This window comes from Jaculus jaculus, chromosome 5 (assembly GCF_020740685.1).
Source record: "Jaculus jaculus isolate mJacJac1 chromosome 5, mJacJac1.mat.Y.cur, whole genome shotgun sequence".
Classification (NCBI taxonomy): Eukaryota; Metazoa; Chordata; class Mammalia; order Rodentia; family Dipodidae; genus Jaculus; species Jaculus jaculus.
In genome coordinates this window covers 96,274,052-96,296,039 of record NC_059106.1, presented here as the reverse complement: position 1 = coordinate 96,296,039, position 21,988 = coordinate 96,274,052, and the positions used below count along the sequence as shown (strand labels likewise).

General features: G+C 43.7%; 1 protein-coding gene across 7 annotated transcripts in view; it reads right to left on the bottom strand.

Annotated features, from left to right (window-relative positions):
* Positions 1-612: 612 nt before the first annotated feature.
* Patj (PATJ crumbs cell polarity complex component) overlaps positions 613-21,988 on the bottom strand; it is a 430,613-nt gene continuing 409,237 nt past the window's right edge. For 6 of the 7 annotated variants that reach the window (XM_045148899.1, XM_045148902.1, XM_045148903.1 and 3 more), the window contains 3 exons: positions 14,832-14,926; positions 10,336-10,459; positions 613-2,455 (listed from right to left, as the gene is read on the bottom strand). In XM_045148899.1, coding sequence (XP_045004834.1) covers positions 2,309-2,455; positions 10,336-10,459; positions 14,832-14,926 — 366 coding nt within the window. In that variant the 3' untranslated portion in view covers positions 613-2,308. The remainder of the gene's footprint in view (positions 2,456-10,335; positions 10,460-14,831; positions 14,927-21,988) is intronic. The other variant, XM_045148905.1, reaches the window with a different exon arrangement.

Sequence of the window (21,988 nt, the reverse complement as noted above, 5' to 3'; positions counted from 1 at the left end):
GGCTAAAGTGAGACACTACCTTGAAAAAAAAACTTTTTTTAACTAATGATATTATTGCTATATTTCAATGGCCCAAAAATAATACATATGGTTATAAAAACAGATTTCTATACTCTCAGATTGTCAGTTTTTTTTCTTCTTTTTAAAAAAATTTTTATTAGCATTTTCCATGATTATAAAAAAATATCCCATGGTGATTCCCTCCCCCCCCCCACATTTTCCCCTTCAGTTAGTTTTGATGAAGAAAAGAAACCACAGGCTGGAGGGATGGCTTAGTGGTTTGCCTGTAAAGCCAAAGGACCCAGGTTCAATTCCCCAGGACCCACGTTAGCCAGATGCACAAGGTGGTGCACGCATCTGGAGTTCATTTGCAATGGCTGGAGGCCCAGGTGTTGGAGGCCCTGGCGTGCCCATTCTCTCTCTCTCTCTCTCCCTCTTTCTCTGTCAAATAAATAAATAAAAATAAACTTTCTTTAGAAAAAAGAAACCACAACAGTCTTTGGCAAGGTACCAGCCCTGTGACAGAGACAGGACCAGTCAGAGCAGTGTTTCAGCACTTGATGGGCATGGCCTAGAGGACCCTGTGTAAAGAAACACATAACCAACAGTGCATTATTTAAAAATGTGTATTTAATGCCATTTCACTAAAATCAAGCAGAATCACATTTTCAAAAGCATTATATATATGTATGTATATTTTTAAGGTGCATTTTCAGGTGTTATTTGGCTTCATTTCATCTGGGCTGTTGAGGCTTACAATGAGCACAGGACACTCTGAGGCTGGCAGCTTCTCCTGCCCTAGAAGAGATCCTCTCAGATGCACACATGGTGGATACACTAGAAATTCTGAACACCTTATATGATCTCAGGAAACTAATACCTATTATGAAACACATTTTCAACATACAATTTAGGCACTCTGGAATAGCCACAACATATTCCAATCAGTCAATGCACTTTGTGATTACATCTAATCATATGTCAAGCTCTATTAAAATCTATACATATTAAAGATGATTACATTTTGGTAATTACTGTGCACAATTTGTATCACTGAGTTGAAGTTAGATAGTGCTAAGTATGTCTATCACTGACCCTTTACTTATCCTTCATGTTACTTTAGTAGAAGACCCTACAGCAGAGCCAATGAGCATTTCTTTCTTTTTGCAGCTAATGTCTGAACAACATTTATAATCAACTTAGCTGCTTTTATGGCATGCAGAACTTCAGCCAATGGGAGGCTTTCTGCGAGTGGAAACCATGAGCTGAGCATTTCCATCACCTATTGCCAGGCTCAGGCTCTGGCCCAGTCACTTGAGGGAAGCAAGTTGTTACATGTAGTTGCTGCAGCCTGTACTGCTGCGCCGGCTGGTATGGACGGGAAGGAAAGGGCAATCACACTCGTCACTCTACTCTCACAAGGCCACCAGACCTATCTACCAGCTGGAGGCAAAACGTGCTGCTCTTTGCAATGTGGTTCAAGGGTTTCTACCTTTTCATCTGCAGACTGAGAGGAGGGAATGAAACCAGACTTGAACTCTGGATAAGCCTCCCACACACTAACATACGCTGACATTATTGGGATTCAGAACAAGGAGGCAAATTGCTCCTATGGAGAACAAGGTGCATTTGCTCAATGGGATGCATCATGTAGTTCAGAAAACAATTAAAAAGCCTCTCAGAATTTTCAGAAGATTACAGCCTTTAAATTGACTCATCAAAATCAGCAATGACTAACATACAAAGATCTACCCAGAGAAATGAAGTTGAGATTTACTTGACTATGAGTTATACAGAAGAGAATACAGTGATTTCCCTTAGGAGAACATGGGTAGTTCATCTTGGGGAAGTTAATTACACTGATGTTTTCTGGCTTACTTGAAGAGGCAAATTAGCATAAATAAATCATGAATGAGATGACAAGTTGAAAAACTTGTTTCTGTGCATTCAATGAAGTCTTAGCTTGCTATTATATTTGTGTATGAAGAAGGGGTGAAGCAGAAGGAACATGAGGCTATTAGCTCCAGTTTCAGCAAACAGAATTGGAACTAATAACTACTGGCTGGCAAACACTGATGTTAAGTGCAATGCAGGAAGTGTCAAGTTGGAGAAGTTAACTCTCAGAAGCTAGGACCCCTCGGGCAGATGGCTGCTGAGGCTTCAGCCCTCCACAGGGTGGTGCGGGGGTGAGGGAGGTGGTGAGGGCCGCGGTGAGCTTCAGACGACGCGTCTTTTCATTCCCACTTCCAGAGAAACTTCATCCTCCTACGCACATTCTAACCCCATGTGCCTGGTAGTCAAGTCGGACTCATGGCAGCACAGTTAAGGTGACGGTCCCTTTCTGTTGTTTCAGAATGTCAACAGCTTGCTCGTGAGTGACACCTTCTAGGGTCTCAGTATTGACAGCTAAAATCTGGTCCCCTCGTTTTAATCGGCCATCATCTGCAGCTGCTCCCTACAAACAAGAAACATTCCGGCTTAATCTAGGGTGAAGCAGTTTAATATTAAACCTCTACCTTATGTCTGTGTGCATACTTAAAGAGGAATTTTATGAATTACCAATTAAATTTTCTAGGCAATTATTATTTTTTTTTTAAGGAATTATCTCACTAAAGGCCCAGGGTGACCCCAAATATGTAGAAATCCTCCTGAGATTACTGGCATGCACACCATGTCTGGTTTTTAGGAAAGAAAAAATATATATAAATATGTATTTATTTATTTTGGTTTTTCGAGGTAGGGTCTCACTCTAGCCCAGGCTGACCTAGAATTCAGTATGGAGTCTCAGGGTGGCCTTGAACTCACAGCAACCCTCCTACCTCTGCCTCCTGAGTGCTGGGATTAAAGGCGTGCGCCACCATGCCCAGCATTAGACAATATTTTAAATTATGAAAAATACAGTATTCTCTGTTTCTTAAATGATAATGGTAGAATAGTAACCATTTATGAATCATCTAAATAACATACTAACAGATATGCCCTGGCATTCACATTCCTTTTAATAGAACTTTATATCAGGGCTAGAGAGATAGCTTAGCGGTTAAGTGCTTGCCTGTGAAGCCCAAGGACCCCGGTTTGAGGCTCAATTCCCCAGGACCCACATTAGCCAGATGCACAAGGGGACGCACACATCTGAAGTTCATTTGCAGCAGCTGAAGGCCCTGGCATGCCTATTCTCTCTCTATCTGCCTCTTTCTCTGTCACTCTCAAATAAATTAAAATAAACAAAAAATTTTAAAAAAGAACTTTATTCTATTAAATGAGATTGGATGTCATGTCATGAAATGTAAAATATAAGGCAGAGCTGAATCTGGTGTTAGACTTACTGTAACCCTTCAATGAATAAGGCTTCCACTGCATTGTTAAGCTATCAGCAGTTGTCTGTCAAAAATAAGTGTGTGGTGCCGGGCGTGGTGGCGCACGCCTTTAATCCCAGCACTCGGGAGGCAGAGGTAGGAGGATCGCCGTGAGTTCGAGGCCACCCTGAGACTCCATAGTGAATTCCAGGTCAGCCTGAGCCAGAGTGAGACCCTACCTCGAAAAACCAAAACCAAAAAAAAATAAATAAATAAATAAAAAATAAGTGTGTGGTGGGGAGGGACTGAAGAGATTGCTCAATGGTTAAAGGCTCTGGGTTTGAGGTCCCTGAATCCATGTAAAGCCAGATGCACAAAGTAGTACATGCATCTGGAGCTCATTTGCAGCAGGAGGAGGTCCTGGCACACCTAGTCTCTCTTTTCTCTCTTTAAAATAAATACATATTTCAAAAATAAGTGTAGTCATTTCTTCTTTTTTTAAAAAAATATTTTATTTGTATGAGAGTGAGAGAATGAATGAGAATGGGCATGCCAGGGCCTCCAGCCACTGCAAACTAATTCCAGATTAATGCACCACTTTGTGTATCTGGCTTTACATGGATACTCAAAAACTGAACCTGGGTCCTTTGGTTTTGCAGGCAAGTGCCTTAACTGTTGAGCCTCCCCCAACCCCCCCCCCCCCCGCCTTTTTAAAAATGATGTAGGATCTCACTCTAAGCCAGGCTGACCTGGAATTCACTATGTAGTCTCATAGTTTCAAGGTGGCCTTGAGCTCACAGCAATCTTCTTACCTCAGCTTCCTGAGTGCTGGGAATAAAGACAAGCACCTCCACACCTGGCAAGTGCAGCCTTTAAAAAAAGTTATTTATTTATATATCTGGGAGAGGGAGGGAGAGAGAATGGCCACACCAGAGGATCTAGCCACTACAAACAAACTCCAGATGCATGCACCACCTTGTGCATCTGGCTTATGTGGGTCCTGGGGAATTGAACCTGGATCCTTTGGTTCTGCAGGCAAGCACCTTAACCACTAAGCCCTCTCTCCAGCCCAAATGCAGCCTTTAAGTGGGAGGTCTGTATGGCATATGAGTTATATCATAGGAAACTTACTATTCACTTGAGTAGCTAGCTCCAGGCAGGCTGGCCTTGATCTCATGGTGATCTTTCCTCCTCAGCCTGGGACTAAACTCAGCCTGGGACTAAAGGTATGTGCCACCACGCCCAGCTCAAGATGGTAACTTTTTTAAAAAAAGATTTATTTTATTTATTTTGGTTTTTCAAGGTAGGGTTTCACTCTACCCCAGGCTGACCTGGAATTCACTATGGAGTCTCAGGGTGGCCTTAAACTCGTGGCAATCCTCCTACCTCTGCCTTCCGAGTGCTACTTTTATTTATTTATTAAAGACATAGAAAGGGAAGGAGATAGAGATAGAGAGAATGGGCATGCCAGGGCCTCTAGCCACTGCAAACAAACTCCAGATGCATGCACCACCATGGGTATCTGGCTTACGTGGGACCTGGAGAATTGAACCTGGATCCTTAGGCTTCGCAGGCATGTGCCTTAACCACTAAGCCATCTCTCCAGCCCTCAAGATGGTAACTTTATCTGTATTAATGTGTAGTTCACTAAAATAGCACAAAACAAGTTTAAAATTTTTCACTCCCTGGGTATGTGAACATTCGCCTTTAATCAGGAGGCAGAGGTAGTAGGAGTTCAAGGCCACCAGGTCAGCCTGGGCTAGAGCAAAACCCTACCTCAAAAAACAAACAAACATATTTTTCATTCCAGCCAGGTGTAGTGGCCCATGCCTTTAATCCCAGCACTTGGGAGGCAGAGATAGGAGGATTGCTGTAAATTTGAGGCCAGCCTAGGACTACAGAGTGAATTCCAGGTCAGCCTGGGCTAGATACCATACCACTAGAAATAGAAACATTTTAGATTGGTAAGGGAACAAAAAAGACTAGAAAATCATTTATAGTAGGCCTTCTTCATCTGTAAGGGAAACTATTAAAAGTCCTGTGAAAAGGGTTAGAAATCTTTTAAAATGAGGTGCATGGGAGCCGAGAGCCCACAGGCTCTAAATCCTGGCCAGACTTGACTGGAGACTCAGCTGAGAGGCGCTAAGTGTCTTGTCAATTTGTGTCTAGCTGCTGCACAGAGGCCCTGAGGTGCTTGGATAATGATCTAGAATTTTGAATCTGTATAAATTATGCAATAAAGAATATTCAAGGAGTGCTGGAGAGCTGGCTTAGCAGTTAAGACACTTGCCTATGAAGACTTAGAACCTAGGTTTGATTCCCCAGTACCCATGTTAAGGCAAATGCACAAAGTGGTGCATGTGTCTGGAGTTCATTTGTAGTGGCTAGAGGCCCTAGTGTGCATGCTTTCTCTCTATTTGCCTCCCTCTCAATAAATAAATAATTATTTTAAAAAATATTTGAGCTGGAGAGATACCTTAGTGGTTAGCATGCTTGCCTGCAAAGCCTAAGAATGCACGTTTGAATCTCTAGGTCCTGTGTAGCCAGATGCACAGTGACACAAGCGTGCAATGTCGTACCTGCACACAAGGAGGCTGGAGGTCGTTCACAGTGGCTGAAAGGCCTTGGCGTGTCCATTCTCTCTCAAAAATAAAAAATAAATCTGGGCATGGTGGCACACGCCTTTAATCCCAGCACTTGGGAGGCAGAAGAAGGAGGATCACCCTGAGTTCAAGGCCACCCTAAGACTACATAATGAATTCCAGGTCAGCCTCAGCTACAGTGAGACCCTACCTTGAAAAAAACAAAAACAAAAAACAAACAAACAAAATCTGCGCAGTGGCTAGGGCACTTGCCTACAAAGCCTAACAACCTGGGTTCGATTCCCCAGGACCCACATGATGCCAGATACGCAGGGAGGCACATGCATCTGGAGTTCATTTGCAGCAGCTGAAGGCCCTGGTGTGCCCATTCTCTCTGTATGAAGTTATCTGCAACCTGTGTATATGCAGTATATATGAAACATAAGTGAATTCTGGGTTTAAACTTAGGTCTTATTCCCAAGATATCACACTATGTATATACAAAAAGTCCACAATCTGAAAAAAAATGCCAAATCCAAAATAGTCTAGTCCCAAGCATTTCAGAATAGTAACATTCAACCTGTGTATACCTTGCGGCTTAGTCTATGGACTCCCTGTGTACATGGTACTGACTCAGCCACAGCAGTAAGAGAATAAAGTGAGATTCTCATGGCTCAGACTGCATAGGATTTGAAACTCCTCCCTAGATTTTCAGAGTTGTTGAAATCTTTAGACCTATTTCTCTTTAAAAATAAGTGTTTTTCCAAGACCATCATAATAGGAGGAAAAGATCATGGCATCGAAATAAAAGAGACTGAGAGGAGGTGGGGATATGATGGAGTTTCAAAGGGGAAAGTGGGGGAGGGGGGATATTTCCATGGGATGTTTACAATCATGGAAGTTGTTAATAAAAAAGAAAACTCATAAAAATAAGTGTTTTTCTACCTACATAAGACCATCATAATAGGAAGAAAAGATCATTACATCAAAATAAAAGAGAGACTGATTGAGAGGAAGAGGGGATATGATGGAGTGGAGTTTCAAACGGGAAAGTGTGGGGGGGAAGCAGGAAATTGCCATGGGATATTGTTTACAATTATGGAAGTTGTCAATAAAATAAAATTAATGTTATTTATTTATTTGAGAGACAGAAGAGGGTAGAGAGAACAAATCTGAGAGAAAGAGAGAAAAAAAAATAGCATACCAGGGCCTCTTGTTCCTGCAAATGAACTCCAAATGCATGCATTACTTTGTGCATCTGGCTTTACGTGAGTACAGGGGAATCAAACCTGAACCAGCAAGACTTGCAAGCAACATCTTTAACTACTCAGCCATCTCTCCAGCCCTAGATCATTTCTTGTTGGTTTTGGGTACAGTTCAGCTGCTGAGAGGACTAAGACTACACGTGGCTTCCATTCTCAAGTTTTCATCCAAACACACACTTGGAAGAAAACAGCATGACCACAGCAGCCTGTTGGTGTGATGGTCTCTCTCTTGATTCCACACTGCTTGGACTTTATATTACTGGAGGGTGGAAGAACCATTATGGATCACATTAAATGATTTCTTAGTTGAGCAAGAGAATTATAAAATGAAGTTTTGGAATCAAAAGGGTCATATAAAAATCTATAACCTGTGGATCTCAACAGCTCTAGCAGTCTAAAAGAGAAACATTTTGAGGACCATCATGTCTTCTGTTAAAGCAGTATGGGTGATGCAGACCTACAGTTCCTACATCTTCAAACTTCCCACGGGGTGATGTTGACATCAGCGTCGAACATTGATAGTAGAAAAACCCTGCCATTGAAGAAAAACTCTGCTGCTAGAGTTTTTTTTTTTTTTTTTTTTTTTTTTAGGTGGGGTCTCGCTCTAGCCCAGGTTGACCTGGAATCACTCTGTAGTCTCAGGCTGGCCTGGAACTCAGTGATTCTCCTACCTCTACCTCCCAAGTGCTGGGACTAAGGGTGTGTGCCACCACGCCCAATTTACTTTTAAGTTTATTGATTCTCTAGAAAACTTTTTTTTTCCCAATATTTTATTTTTATTTATTTGCGAGAGATACATAAATAGGCAGGGAGAGAGAAAAAGAGAGAGAGAGGGAGAGAATGGGTGTGCTGGGGCCTTCAGCCACTGCAAAAGAACTCCAGATGCATGTGTCCCCTTGTACATCTGGCTTACATGGGTCCTAGGGAGTCAAACCTGGGTCCTTTGGCTTTGCAGGCAAGTGCCTTAACCGCTAAGCCATCCCTCCAGCCCTCCCTAGAAAACTTTAAATTCTGCTGAACATGGTGGCACATACCTTTAGTCCCAGGCTGACCTGGAACTCACAGTGATCCTCCTGCCTCTACCTCCCAAGTTCTTGGATTAAAGCCATTTACAACCACACCTGGTTTAATTTTTCTTCTAAAGACCATCTTTAGGAAAATAATGCAGTACAAAGCCTCTGGGTCAGTTACTAAACAAATGATTGTGATTAAAACAACAACAACAATAAAAAGAATGGGGGCTAGAGAAATGGCTCAGTGGTTAAGGCACTCACCTGCAAAACCTAATGACCCAGGTTCAACTCCCTAGTACTCACATAAAGCCAGATGCATAAAGTGGTGCATGCAACTGGAGTTTGTTTGCAGTGGCTAGAGGCCCTGGTGCATCCATTCTCATTCTCTCTTTCTGCTTTCAAGTTAATTAATTAGAAATGAATACAGAAGCTGTAATTTTGAGGCCAACCTGGGCTACATGAGACCCTGTCTCAGAACAAAAACAAAAAAAGCTGATATAGTAATCCTAAGTAGTTTTTCAAGAGCTTCAAAATGTGTAATAATTAAGATCTAATGTAAAACCCCACACTGAAAAGTTAAGACATTCACTTTTATAGTCACTAGAGGCAGCATAGGAGTGTGCACTGTGACTCTGTACTGAGTCAATGAGACATGGTAGAAGCAGTATTTTTTTGTTTGTTTGTTTTTGTTTTGCTTTGTTGAGATATGGTCTCACTGTGTAGCCCAAACAGACCTTGAACTCACAGTGATCCTTCTGCCTCAGCTTCCTTAGTGCTGATTACAGGTGAACAGCACCACGTCTGACTTGGAAGTTGTGTGTAATTCCTGGTAATCTACTACCCAGTGTTACTCTAACATATCAAGTACTTGGCAGAGTAGCAGGCAACAGAAGCAACCTAAAGCTAGTGTGTCCTGTGGTTTTAGGAGATGGCTGCTGACAGAGCTTCTGCCTCAAGACCTCTGCTGATTTTAATTTTTTAATGCTTTTTTATGAGAGAGTGTGTGTGTGAGAGTGGAGGTGGTGGTGGTGGAGAGAATTGGCACGTCAGGGCCTCTAGCCACTGCAACTGAACTCCAGATACACATGCCAACTAGTGTGCATGGGCGACCTTGCCCTTTATGTCACTTTGTGCATCTGGCTTATGCGGGATCTGGAGAGTCGAATATAGGTCCTTAGGTTCTCAAGCAAGTGCCATAACTGCTAAGCCATCTCTCCAGCCTTGATGGTTTTTTTTTTGTTTTGTTTTGTTTTTTCAAGGTAGGGTTTCACTCTAGCTCAGGATGGCCTCGAACTCATGGCAATCCTCCTACCTCTGCCCTAGTACTGGGGTTAAAGGCAAAGGTGTGTATCACCACGCCCAGCGCCCTGCTGGTTTTTTTTTTTCCCTTTGCTTTCCCGACGTAGGGTTTCACTCTAGCTCAGGCTGACCTGGAAATCACTCTATTATATCCCAGCCACTGCAAACAAACTCCTGATGCATGTGCCATCTTGTACATCTGAGTTAGGTGGGTTCTGGGGAATCAAACCTGGATCCTTAAGCTTTGCAGGCAAGTACCTTAACTACTAAGCCATCTCTCCAGCCCCCTCTGCTGTTTGATATCTGTTCTTGAATGACAAAGCCGGGGCTGGGAAGATGGCTCAGTAATTAAAGGTATTTGCTTAAAGGGCAAAGCAATTTTTTTTCCCTTTTCTTTTAGCCCTGAATAATACTTGGGTGTGGCTCTGCTCTATCTATTGTGTGGCATCAGCTTCTGTGTTGGAAGTCCAAGAAAACTACGCTTCTTGGGGCTCCAGTATTATTTATTTTGAGGCAGGGTCTCACTCTAGTCCAGGCTGACCTGGAATTCACTATGGAGTCTCAGGGTGGCCTCACCGAGATCCTCCTACCTTTGTTTCTCAAGTGCTGGGATTAAAAACGTACATCACCACACCAGGCACTTTTGTTTTTAAATTTTGTGATTTTTTTATTTTTAGAACTCTACTATTGTAAAAGAACTCTTTTGTTACATAATGGTATAGGGTTACCTACAAGACTTAAATGAGGTAAGGGGACATCCATCCATCCATCCATCCAAATGTAACACAAAGTAGAGTCACAGAAAGCACTTTAAAAAATTCTTGGCTACTTTTGATTTTCTTTAGAAAAAGAAAAGTACAGTAAAAAGGAAAAAAAATACCTTGGCAAATATAGTCTTGACATAAATTGGCAGGTCTCCATGGGGACTTCCATAACCCCCTACAATACTAAACCCCAATCCTCTCGAGCCTTTCTCCAAAGTTATAATCTTAGGTGGAGGTGTTCTGAAAGCACAATGCATGCTGTTTAATTCAGGAACAGGTACTGAGAGGGAATTCCATTTTAATGGAAGAACACAGATTTGAGAGAGACTTTCATACAGATGTTTAGTTAGCACTCCAAACACTTTTCAGTCACCTCATCACCAGTATTTCTTTTTGCTTTCTTTCTTTTTTTTTTTTTTTTGAGTTTTTGAGGTAAGGTCTCACTCTAGCTCAGGCTGACCTGGAATTCACTATGTCCTCTCAGGGTGGCCTTGAACTCACAAAGCTCCTCCTACCTCTGTCTCCCAAGTGCTGGAATCAAAGGCGTGCACCACCACACCCAGCTACCAGTATTCTCGATGGGCTCCAAGAATGTCCAACCCACAGCCTGCAGGCACATGTGGCTGCAGACAACTGAGGCTTGCTATGAATGCAGCCCAACACAAAATCATGAATTTACTTTAAACATGAGATTATCTTTGCTTTTGTTTTTGGTAGCCTGATAGTGAAGTCTTAGGGCTTGAACTTTATAGATGACAAAGTTGTGTTGAATGTCAAATGGTTGGCTGGCCACACCTGGTAGGGTTTTCTCTTGCATTGAGCCCACTGGCTATCTAGTTAAAATAGTCACAATGCTGAAATTGTAAAAGCACCCTTTACTCTGATTAGTTTCTCTCTCCACACTGAACTTTAGACAGGTCTCATATAGTCAAGGCTGATCTTCCACTCCTTTTTTTTTTTTTTTTTTTTTTTTGGTTTACTCGGTAGGGTTTCACTCTAGCTCAGGCTAACCTAGAACTCACTCTGCAGTCTCAGGGTGGCTCGAACTCACAGTGATCCTCCTAACCTCTGCCTCCTGAGTACTGGGATTAAAGGTGTGTGCCACCATGCCCTGCTGCCCTCTACTCTTGATGCTCCTGCTTCTACCTCCTGAGTGCAGGGCATTATGCATGCTAGGCAAGTGCTCTACAACTGAACTACATGCCCAACTCTTTTTTTTTGGGGGGGGGGGAGGTTATGGTAGGGTTTCACTGTAGCCCAAGCTGACATGGATCTCATTCTGTAGTCCCAGGCTGGCCTTGAACTCCTGGCAATCTTCCTACCTCTGCCTCTTGAGTGCTGGCATTAAAGGTGTGTGCCACCATGCCCAGCTCCAACCCATTTTTATTTATTCATTTATTTTTGGTTTTTTGAAGTAGGGTCTCACTCTAGCCCAGGCTGATCTGGAATTCACTATGTATTCTCAGGGTGGCCTTGAACTCACGGAGATCCTCCTACCTCTGCCTCCCAAGTGCTGGGATTAAAGGCATGTGCCATCACGTCCGGCTCATTTTTATTTTTATTTCCCTTCTATTTTGAGATGGGGTTTTGACAAGTTACCAATATAGCATTGAAATCATCTTGTAGCCCCGCCAGCAGGCTGTTGGCTCTGGAAACTGTTCCTCCTCTAGTACTCCCAACAGGGTGGGGACTTCCTCCTCCACAATCACCTTCAATGGGGACTCAACTCAATCTTTTGGGAGGATGAGTCTAGTCCTCTGAGCTCCATCACTTACTACATAGATCCTACTGCAATTACTTAGCTATCTTTCTCCTCCACCTGACTACCAACTCCTTGAATATTACCTCCTAGGATGCTCCAGTGTGCTGGTCACAAGTTCAGGATCAGGACTGTGTAAGAACCAAGATCCAAGAGAAAAGTGGGAAGCAAGATGGATAAAGAAAATGTTTCTAATGTGTCACTGAGATTTTGTAAGTTACATTCAGTATGGAAGTCTCTCTCAGAAACAACGTAAGTAAAAACTAAATTATCTATGTGGGCTCAAGTAATCTAATCTTAAACTTAGCTGACAAGTTTTTTATTCCCAAATATATTACTTTTTTGAGACGTTCTCATGCAGCCCAGGTGGCCTCGACACATCACTATATAGGATGACCTTGAACTTTGGACCCTCCTGCCTACACTTTATGAGTGCTGGGGATTACAGGTGTGCACCAGTGCCACCATACCCAGTGAATGTGTTGCTGGGAATTGGACCCAGGACTTCTCGAATGCTCAGGGTAGCCTCAAATTCATGGTGATTCCCCCTACCTTTACCTCCCTAGTGCTGGGATTAAAGTCATGTGCCACCACACCTGGCTTAAGTCTCCTATTCTTACCAACTCTTTAATAACCATGGATTTTTGAGCCTGCTCCTCTATGTCTCTGGAGGTTCCTGACAGACTAGGCCAGTATCTTTACTCATATTTCTCTTTGAATTCTCAGGACCCATTAGTATACTTAGAGAGGTGCTCAATAAGTATCTGTGGCAATAATGGTAAATTATCCCTACACCTGAGGAATAATGATGTCAAGAACAAGACCATGCCTATCACTGCTTCACAACCTGTGAGAACACTCAGGAAGGGCACCAGCTGGACTTGAGTATAATTCCTATTTCTTCTTTCATACAGCTCCCATTGCCAAAGATATTGGCCATTGTGTTGAGATAGCTCCCTGGGGCCACCAAGTCATTAGAGACCTTCATAACCAGGCCCACTTACAATCAGAAACATGTTTTCAGAAGAGAAAGGGGGGGAGCAGAGCATTGCTCACAACTGGCCTCATCAGGTGGGGTTTGTCTTAACATTTCCAATCAAGTTGTTTCTTTACATGCATATATAAAACTGTTTTTTAAAGATACCTGGATGTTAGCAACAGTGGAATTCTGAGTTATATTTATTTATTTATTTTGTTTTTTTGAGGTAGGGTCTCAGGCTGACCTGGAATTCACTATTAGTCTCAGGGTAGCCTTGAACTCATGGCGACCCTCCTGCCTCTGCCTCTCTCGTGCTGCGATTAAAGGGGCGTGCCACCACGCCTGGCCAGAGTTACTTTTAAGTGTGTTTGTGCCAGTGGTGCTCAACTTGCTAGATGCCTTGGAGTTCCAGCAAAGGACAAATATTTTCACAGCCTCAGCAAAGGATGCTGTTCTTCTAGAATGGTCCCAATTAAAAATTTTTCGTTTATTTGTATGCGTATTGGCATGTATGTCACATCACAGATGTGGAGGTCAGAGGACAACTTTGAGGTGTCTGTGTTCTACCTTCTTTGAAGCAGGGGCTCTTGGCACTGCAAATGAACTGCCAGACTGCAAAAGCACAACAGACCTACTGGCCCTTCAGCTTCAGATTCTCCTGGCTCTACCTCCCATTGTCAGAGGTGTGTTGGGATCAGACATATGTGCTCCTTTTATCTGGCGATGGGGAATTGAACACCAGGTTGGCACACTTTGCAAGAAAGCACCTTCATAAATGCAGAGCCATCTCCCCAGTCCCTTAATTTTAATTTTAAGACAGGGTTTCAAGGCCTTGAACTTTGCAATTCTCCTGACTCTGCTTTCTGAATGCTGGGATTATAGGTGTATGGCACCACGCCCAGTGTATGCTAGGGATTAAACCTAGGGCTTCATGCATGCTAGGGCAAGCACTCTACCAACTGACTTACATCTCTGATCTCCTCCTTCTGTACCTTGAAAGGGCTGTTTGTGTTTTTGTCATACTTATTTTATTTTGGTCTTTCAGGGTAGGGTCTTGCTCTAGCCCAGGCATGTGCCACCATGCCTGGCTTTGTCATATTTTAACTGTATGTGTCACATTTACAATGAGATAAAATATGGTGAATGTAATATATTCCTTCCTCAAGAAAAACATTCAAAAATATCATTTAAACTGATAATTTACCCCTTCAAACATGGAAGCAGCTTTGCGCAGAAGAGCCTTCAAATAATCCATCAACCAAGAGATGTTTATTGAGCACCTACTTGTGATCAGCCACTGATGGTACAGTGAGCATTTCCCAATGAACGGCTGCTCTGCCTGTCTATAGACAAATCACGCCAGGGAACTCGCTGAAACCTGGTTTCTGAATCCCCTGAAGAACATCTCAGATCTCTCAGACTGGAGCCCAGAGTTGCCACTTCCTTTATGCACGCTCCTCGTTCTTATGTGAGGGCTAGTTCTGGAAGTAGTGCTTTGATAAGCAACCCTGACTTCAGTAGGCAGCCACCAAGAAGACAGTAAGATTTCATCTCAGAAGAGCAAGTAGAGGAAACGTGCTTCCCTGTATCATCAAGCAGGTGCACCTGGGCTAGACACCTGCATCTTCTTGGGGAAAAAGGCAGAAGTTTGTGTCACTGCAGTGTGAGTGTAGGCCCTACAGCCATGATCTTTGAAGACCCTGTAGTGTGGGACAGAGCCCTGTGCGGAATGGGGATGCCCTGGGGCCTCAGTTCATCTCTAGGAACCAGAGAAGGACTGTGCATTTCTTCTCCTTGCCTGTAGAGGGCACACTTGAGAACTGGAGTTGCTGGGAGCCTAGGCACATAGGAAGCACTGTATCTAGAATACTCACGCTGTGTCTTCCTGGTGGTGATCAGCAGTGGGGGAGCCAGTGGACATGTTTTCAAGCTGAGTTGCTATGGCACTTATATTGGTGTCTGCCACAACCTGAGGTGAGAGCAAAGACAAGAACAAGATACTTCACTGTAAGTCAGAAAAGTGTCAGAAAAAGCATGATTGAGTTCCCAGTTGTCAATCTGTATGCAGAATGAAAGACAATGGGCTGTTCATATTTATGTCTCATTCCCTCTCTCTCCCTCTCTCTCTCTTCTCCTCTCCTCTCCTCTCCTCTCCTCTCCTCTCCTCTCCTCTCCTCTCCTCTCCTCTCCTCTCCTCTCCCTTCCCCTCCCCTCCCCTCTCCCCTCTCTCCCCTCTCTCTCCCCCCCTCTCCCTTCCTCCCTCCTACCCTCTCCCTCTCATGTGCCCACATTTCCCTGTCTCCTCTGAGAAATGATTCTCCTTATGGAGCCTGTGCATGTTCCATCCATCTGTCTTGGTCTCCCCAGGGCTTCAGATGTGTGTCACCATGCTCAGCTGTGTCATTCTCTTTTAAACTGTTTTTTCTTTTTTTAAAGTAGTGTCTCACTCTAGTCCAGGTTGATCTGGTACTCACTATGTAGTCTCGGGCTGGCCAGGAACTCAGAGCAATCATCCTACCTCTGCTTCCCAAGTGCTGGGATTAAAGGTGTACACCACCACACCTGGTTCTCTTAAACTCTTTATGTCATTTAAACTTTTCCTTTTGTTTTGGTACTGAGGATTGAACCTAGAGTTTCCTAGCAAGCACTCTACATTTAGCTGTATCCTCAGCAATTTTTTCTTTCTTAACTTTTATTTTGAGACAGGATCTCACTAAACTGCCCAGGATGACTCTGAACATGTGCTTCTCTCTCCTTAACCTCCCAAGTGGCTGGGATTATGAGCATGTGCCATCAGACCCAGATATACTTTATTAGATGCTTTCCCACATTTCCAACCATGTTCTCCTATCTTCCAAGCCCCTATCCAGACAACACAGGGCTCAGTTTTTAAGTTCAGGATTTTTCCCACCCAAACAAATCCTGCACTAACGTCATCTCATGAATTTAAATGTCATCCAAATGATAATTCTCAAATCTGCATTTTCAGTGCCCCTTAACTCTGACTCTGTATACCAAGTCTCCAACAGGAGCCCTCTTGTGGGATGTCTATCATCATATCCCAAAGAAACATGTCCTTTTGATCCTCTGCAACCCCACTCCCAGCCTTTGCTCCTGTAGAAACTACAACTACAGCCCTATAGTTAAACACTCTGGTGCCATCTTTGACTTCCTTTCTTGCTTGCTTGCTTCCTTCCTCTCTTCCTTTCTCTTGCTCTCTTTCTGGTTCCTTTATTTGTCTCACAGTCCACATTCAGTCCTCATAAGATTCTATAGGTTGAGGCCAGGCGTGGAAGCACACGCCTTTAATCCCAGCACTTGGGAGACAGAGGTAGGAGGACTGCCAAGAGCTCAAGGCCACCCTAAAACTATATAGTGAATTCCAGGTCAGCCTGGGCTACTGTGAGACTCTACCTCAAAAAACCAAAACAAACAAACAAAAAAAGATTCTACAGGTTGATCCACAAAGTCATCTCTTGTTTTACAACAGTGCTCTCTCTGGTTGCCTGGCTTTGCCTTGGAATCAGCCACTAAAACAGAGCAGCATTACTTTACTCCTCACTTGAAACCATTCAACAGTAACCAGGCTCTCTCGGACCACAAGCTCAAGTTTTTCCTATGACCTGTCAGGTGTCCACCCTGTGACATCTCTGTTCTTCTCTTAACATCCCATGCGTGTGAGCACCCTGGCCTGCCTGTTTCTTTTCCCAGAAGCTCCCCACTGGGCCTCTGCAGCCAGCATTGGAACTTCCACCTCCTTCTCTTCTTCAGGCATGTCAAGTCACCTCTCCCATCACTTCAAATCCTTTCCCTGCTCTGGCTTTCCTTTCACCATAGTTGATGTCTAACAAATGTTTTTTGAGGTAGGTCTCGCTCTAGCCCAGGCTGACCTGAAATTCACTATGTAGTCTCAGGGTAGCCTGGAACTCAGGGTAATCCTTCTGCCTCTGCCTCCCGAGTGCTGGGATTTAAAGGCGTGCACCACCAGGCCCGGCTTACATTTTACCTTATCATCTACTATGTCACATGAGAATGTGAGGTTGAACTGCTTGGGGGTAAGGAGATGGTTTAGTAGTTGAGGCACTTGCCTGCAAAATGTGCTGGCCTGAGTTCAATTCTTTAGCATGCACATCAAACTACTGGTGGGATGGATGGACACACACACACACACACACAATAAACAATTTAAACAAAAAGAAATGCTGTCTGCTTTAAGCACTAAATGAATCCTCATCCCAAGGAAGAGGGATAGACACAGAAGTAGACACTGGACACACAGTAAGTGTTCAGTAAATAAATTCTGAATGAATGAATGAATACCTGACTCCTTGAGATTTTCCTTTTGGGTGGTCCTTACAAAGGCATGCTGGAATAACATTTAAGCATTCACTGTATATGCTGAACAGACTTGTAAAGCACGCAGAAGAAATACAGTACAGCTGGGGGTGTGTACTCAGTCTCTGCCACTTGCTGCTGTGCTGGGTCTCGGCACTCTCATTCGTTTAATGGGAACCTCAAAGCCTGCCTTGCTTCATTCACCCGAGTTACTTCCACCTTAGCCAGTCCCTCGGCTCTCACAAGAACTCTGATTACTCCAGTGGTCCTTCTTCCAGGTTCTACAGTCATTCCTCAGCATCCACGGGGAGTTTCTTCAGGACACACGAGGACAGCAAAAACCCAAAGATGCTTACATCCTTCCATAAAATGGCATTCTGTGTTGGCCAGGGTGGCACACGCCTTTAATCTCAGCACTTGGGAGGCAGAGGTAGGAGGATCACCATGAGTTCGAGGCCACTCTGAGACTATGTAGTGAATTCCACGTCAGCCCTGGCTAGAGTGAAACCCTACCTCAAAAAATAAACAACAACAACAAAAAACCCCAAACAAACAAAATAAACCCATACAAACATAACATGGTCTTCTATTTGCATACAGCCTCTGATGATCCTCCTGTGCAATCTCTATATTCCCTACACATTAGTATAATGCCTATTGTGGTTTGAACTAGGTGTCTCCCATAAACTCATGCTCTGAACACTTGACACGCAGCTGATGTCAATCTGGAATTGACGCCTTACTAGAGCCAGGTGTGATAGCACACATCTTTAATCCAAGAACTTGAGAGACAGAGGTGGGAGAATTGCTATGAGTTCAAGGCCAGCCTGGGACTACAGAGTGAGTTCCAGGTCAGCCTGACTATAGGAAAACCCTACCTAAAACAATACAAAACAAACAAACAACAACAACAAAAAAAAAAAAAAAAAAAAGGAGAAGAAAGAAAGAAAAAAGAAAAGAAAACTGGATCTTCACTGGAGTGTGACCTCTTGTTGGGGGCGGGCTTATGGGTGTTATAGCCAGCTTCCCCTTGCCAATGTTTGGCACACTCTCCTAATGTTGTCCACCTGATATTGGCCAGGAGGTGATATCCATCCTGTGCTTATGCCATCCTTTCCCCCTGCCAGTATGGAGCTTCCCCTCAAGTCTGTAAGCCAAAATAAACCCTTTCCTCCACAAGCTGCCTCTGTGGGGTGTTTGCCCAGCAACGTGAAGCTGACTGCAACCATGCCTAAATGATGCAAATAGTTGTTATACAGTATTGTTTGGGGAATAATTCAAGAAAAGTCTGTGCATGTTCAGCACAGAATCAACCATGATAACACTAGCCACACTCTGACTCCGAGAGTGGCTGCAACCAGGAACTCAGATCACACAGATCTGGTGGGCTGACTCTACTATCATCCAGACACTTAGGAGGACTTTGCCACAGAGACCTAGACTTGATTGCAGTTTCAAAACACACCAACAGAGGTCACACTTGCCTCAACTGCAGACATCTGTACTGCCCTTAAAGTGCAAGAATGGCACCAGGCCTCTGCCCACAGTCAGAACATTCTTGGGAAGCATTCTGCCCCAGAGGAAACACAGCCATAGGCAAGTGCAAAGTGTTCTAGAAACATAGTCTATGAAGAGAGACCAACAAAGAGAGGGAGGGGATATGATGGAGAGCAGAGTTGTGAAGGGGAAAATGGATGACGGGAGGAAAATATGGTTTATTGTCTGTAAATATAGAAGTTTTCAATAAAAAAATTAAATTATTAAAAAAAGAATGATTGACAGAATTGGGGAGAACTTAGGATAAAAGGTCAGGTCCTAATGCTAGACATGGTGGCACATGCCTTTAATCTCAGTACTAGGAAGGAAGAGGTAGGAGGACTGCTGTGAGTTCGAGGCCAGCCTGGACTACAGATTGAGTTCCAGATCAGCCTGGAATAAGGCCCTGCTGTGAAGAAAAAACAGTCAGGTCCTCCCTGACCAGAAAGCCTAGCAGCATGTTGTGTGGTCGTCCACTGCCAACTTTGCCTAGATCTCTGATACTCTGCTTGCTCTTAACCTCTTCATAAACACATTGCATTCCAGCTTCTGTCCCCATTACCCAGCCAATATTTCATGACCACATTCCCCTGGCTTTCCTGCTTCTGCTGGGGTCTACTCATGAGGTTTTGTTTTTTTTTTTTTAAACAAAGGTTACAGTCTTATATCTCCTCTCCCTTAGACTGCTTTCCCTGAGAGTCCTCTCCAGTGGGGTAACTGGTATTCAGTGTGGGGTAATTAAGGTCTCTGTCAATCTCTGTGTTGGGGAAGCTGCCAACTCTTTTTTCTTTTCTGCTTACCTCCTGGCTCAGTCATGGCCCACTTGAGCTAGCCTCAAGTGACAGTGTATGCAACTCCATGGCTTTAAATTCCAAAAGTTTCGTGTGTTACAGCCATTTGTAAAACTGAGATCTGCACTGTACCCTAACCTGCCTTCTCATGGGCAGGAACTCTTCCTACTCTTTCCCCTTTCCATTTTCTTATTTTTTAATTTCTTAAAATTTTATTTGATTTATTTGAGATGAGAAAAGGGAAGGAGGTAGGGAGGGAGGGAGAGAGAGAGAGAGAAAATAGGCATGCCAGGGCCTTTTGCCACTGAAAATGAATTCCAGATGCATGTGTCATCTTGTTCATCTGGCTTATGTGGGTCCTGGGGAATCCAACCTGGGTCCTTTGGCTTGGCAGGCCAAGTGCCTTAACTGCTAAGCCATCTTTCCAGTCCTCTATTTTTTATTTTTTGAAAACATTTTTTTTTCCTCTGGTTTTTTGAGGTAGCGTCTTACTCTAGCCCAGGTTGACCTGGAATTAACTATGTAGTCTCAGGGTGGCCTCAAACTCACAGCAATCCTCAGCCTCCCAAGTACTGGGATTAAAGGCGTGTACTATCACACCTGGCTTATTTTTTTAAAAATATTTTATTTATCTCTTTGAGAGAAAGAGGAAAAGGCAGATAGTGAGAGAGAGAGAGAAAAAGAGAGGGAGAGACACAGAGAGAGAATGGGCATGCCAGGGCCTCCCACCACTGCAAATGAACTCCAGACGCATGCACCACCTTGTGCATCTGGCTTACATGGGTACTGAGAGATCGAACTTGGGTCCTTGGCTTCTCCGTCAAATGCCTTGACCATTAAGCCATCTCTCCAACCCTATTTTTTATTTTTTTAAGGTAAGGTCTCCCTCTAGTCCAAGCTGACCTGGAATTCACTATGTAGTCTCAGGTTTGCCTCAAACTCACAGCAATCCTCCAACCTCTGCCTCCCATGTGCTGTGATTAAAGGCATGTGCCACCATGCCCAGCCTCCTCTTTCCTTATAATAAAATGTCTCTAAACCTTTAAAAAGTAGCAAAACAAAATCCAAACTCAAACTCAGGTTGAGGATGTAGCTCAGTGGTAGACTGCCTGCCAAGCATGTGTAAGCACCTAGCCCTAGGTCCAACTTGGGGCACGCCTTTAATCCCAGCACTCGGGAGGTGGAGGTAGAAGGAACGCTGTGAGGCCACCCTGAGACTATATAGTTAATTCCAGGTCAGCCTGGGCTAGAGTGAGACCCTATCTCGAAAAACAAACAGAGAGACTTCACAATGGATAGAGAAGATTTTAGAATTTCCAGAGCAGAGAGAGACTGAAGGAGGTTACATGCAGATACTGTAGAAGAAATAGGAGAAAGATAGCTTATTATAGGTAGTTGGCCAAGGACCCACATCTGATCCAGTCTCAATGCAAGATGGCTGCAAACAACACTCCCCACCAGGAACTTCCTGCTTCTTGCTTAGCTCTGCACACTTGGTGGGCTGGTGCTTCCTGAGCCAGCTCCTTGAGTCCACAAAGCAATCAGGCCTCTCCTCACACACCTGAATCTGATAACAAGGCTCAACCTAAGGAGATGTCTGAGTCACATAAAGGAGCCTAAACACATGGGTAAGCCCTGTTTTCCTTCCAGTGATTTCACCTGAACACCAGTGTGTAAGTCTGTCCATCTCTTACAGCCTGGGTATTTCCTGCTGGCCTTCTACATGTGTCTTGCTTTGGGGTGCTTTCTCATTTTATTACATGTATGATTCTTCAGATAAAGACCCAAAAGCTGGGGTTCACAGGCTCCCTCTGAACTCCCAAATCCTGCATCAATAGTATCTGTTTTTAGGTCCTTAAAGGAGAAAGAAACTATCAAGGTAATGTCACAGGTCCTTTGGTCCATTCCCACAGAAACAGAATGATGACAGCAGGATTTGAAGGGCTCAGTGATTTACTTAACTAACTCCATTTTGTGACTCCATCTTGTTTTATTTCCTTCCTGTGAGTTCTGCTGGGTCTTCCTCACCTGAAGTCACTTTGGACCCCAAGAATCACAGGCCTGATTGACAAGCTTTTATGGCACAGTATAGAAACTACCCTTACAGCAACAGAAACTTTCTTGTCCCCAATATAGCTCTTCATGGTGAACCTTAGAACATAATCCAAGAGCCTTTTGTCTTAACTTCCTGAGTATTAATATTCAGTCATGAGCCACCATTCAACCAGACCAAAATGACCTGTGTACTACCATGGAATTCCCAAATCTGGCCTGCTTCTTTGACTTAGGGAATGCTGAGATCACTGTAAGCACTCTGAAAGCAGATTTTTGGTCAAGAGACCTTACCCTTCCTGATGTTATCATACTAC